General features: G+C 43.9%; 1 protein-coding gene across 1 annotated transcript in view; it reads left to right on the plus strand.

Annotated features, from left to right (window-relative positions):
* Positions 1-1614, plus strand: part of cyp20a1 (cytochrome P450, family 20, subfamily A, polypeptide 1) — an 18164-nt gene that overhangs the window by 7982 nt on the left and 8568 nt on the right. Inside the window, 3 exon segments of the mRNA XM_008285652.1 lie at positions 10-130; positions 1078-1217; positions 1299-1497. Coding sequence (XP_008283874.1) covers positions 10-130; positions 1078-1217; positions 1299-1497 — 460 coding nt within the window.

Here is a 1614-nt window from a genome sequence, read left to right on the forward strand (position 1 = left end):
CTGCACGAGTTCCTGGTCAGCCTCCATCAGGAGTTTGGTTCTGTGGCGTCGTTCTGGTTCGGCGGTCGGCCGGTGGTCAGTCTGGGCGCCGTGGAGCAGCTTCGGCAGCACATCAACCCGAACCACGCCAGTAAGACAACCAGTCTGCTGAGTCTGTATGAAGGAAGCTGTCAGCTATTACATTAATCAGGAACTGTTCTAATGATCAGTTCATCTGGTTGGGTCATTTTTTAAACAAAGAAAAAGTCGATATCTTTTGATTCCAGCTTCATAAAATGTAATTTTCTGGTTTCTTTCCTCCTCAGAGGCAATAAACTGAGTCTAATCAGTATTTCTGTACTTTTTTCTGACATTTTAGAGCCCAAACAACTAATCAATTAATCAAAAAATGATATCCCATGTATTGATCAGTCTTCTTTTTTTGCAATCTAAAATAAATAATGCTACAGATAAACTAGTTTAATAATCAGTCAATCAGTTTGGGTCAATTTTTAGGGAAGAAGTGTCTAAATTCTGTGATTCCAGCTCCCTAAATGTGAATATTTTCTGGTCTCCTTCCTCGTCTGTGACCGTAAGCTGAATATTGTTGGGTTTTGGACTGTTTTTAGACGCACTGATGGATACTTTTCACCATTTTTTGACATTTTATAAACCAAACAACGAATCGAGAACATAATCAACACTGAAAATAATGATTCGTCGCAGCCCTCGTTTAGAGTTTAGTCTCCCTAAATCATCAAATGTCATGTGTTTTATGTATTTTCATGCAATGCAAACGAAACAATGCAAAAATGTAGATTTCGTGTTTTGATTATGGTTTTTTGGTGATTGCAGCTTCTTAAATGTGAATATTCTCTAAGTTCTTTCCTCCTCTGTGACAGTAAACCGAACATATTTGTGTTTTGGACAGTTTTTCGACACATTGATGGACTTTTTTCACTATTTTCTGATATTTTACAGACCAAACAACTACTAGACAGTGAAAATAATCACTTGTCGCAGTCGGAGTTCATTTATTTCCTTCACTACTAGAAGAACTATCGATGAGCCTTCTCTGTCTTTTTGTTTGACCCTTAGCGGACTCCTTTGAGACGATGCTGAAGTCGTTGCTAGGTTACCAGTCGGGAGGCGGCGCCGGGGAGACGGTGGTCAGGAAGAAGGTTTACGAGGGCGCCATCAACAACACGCTGAAGAACAACTTCCCTCTCGTGCTGAAGGTTCGCATCGCCACCACAGAGAAGACACGTTTCAAATCTGTCCGGCTGCACGTTCACTGTGTTTGACGTCTGTTTTGGCAGCTGGTGGACGAGCTGGTGGGGAAGTGGGCGTCGTTCCCGGAGGCCCAGCACACCCCGCTGTGCGCCCACCTGCTGGGCCTCGCCATGAAGGCCGTCACCCAGCTGGCTCTGGGCCAGCGCTTCGGGGACGACGCTCAGGTGATCTCGTTCCGCAAGAACCACGACGCGGTGAGAGCCGGCTTTCATACACACTGGCTTTGTGTTTTTAGCTGCATGTTGTTCAGCTGATTCCTTCTTGTAGCTTTGATTCAGAGATACTGAACCAATTCCTGACACATGAGAGCAAGGTTTCACTTTCTGTCATCAGCTGATTTTT

The sequence above is a fragment of the Stegastes partitus genome, unplaced genomic scaffold (genome assembly GCF_000690725.1).
Source record: "Stegastes partitus isolate 25-593 unplaced genomic scaffold, Stegastes_partitus-1.0.2 Scaffold412, whole genome shotgun sequence".
NCBI classification, from domain to species: Eukaryota; Metazoa; Chordata; class Actinopteri; family Pomacentridae; genus Stegastes; species Stegastes partitus.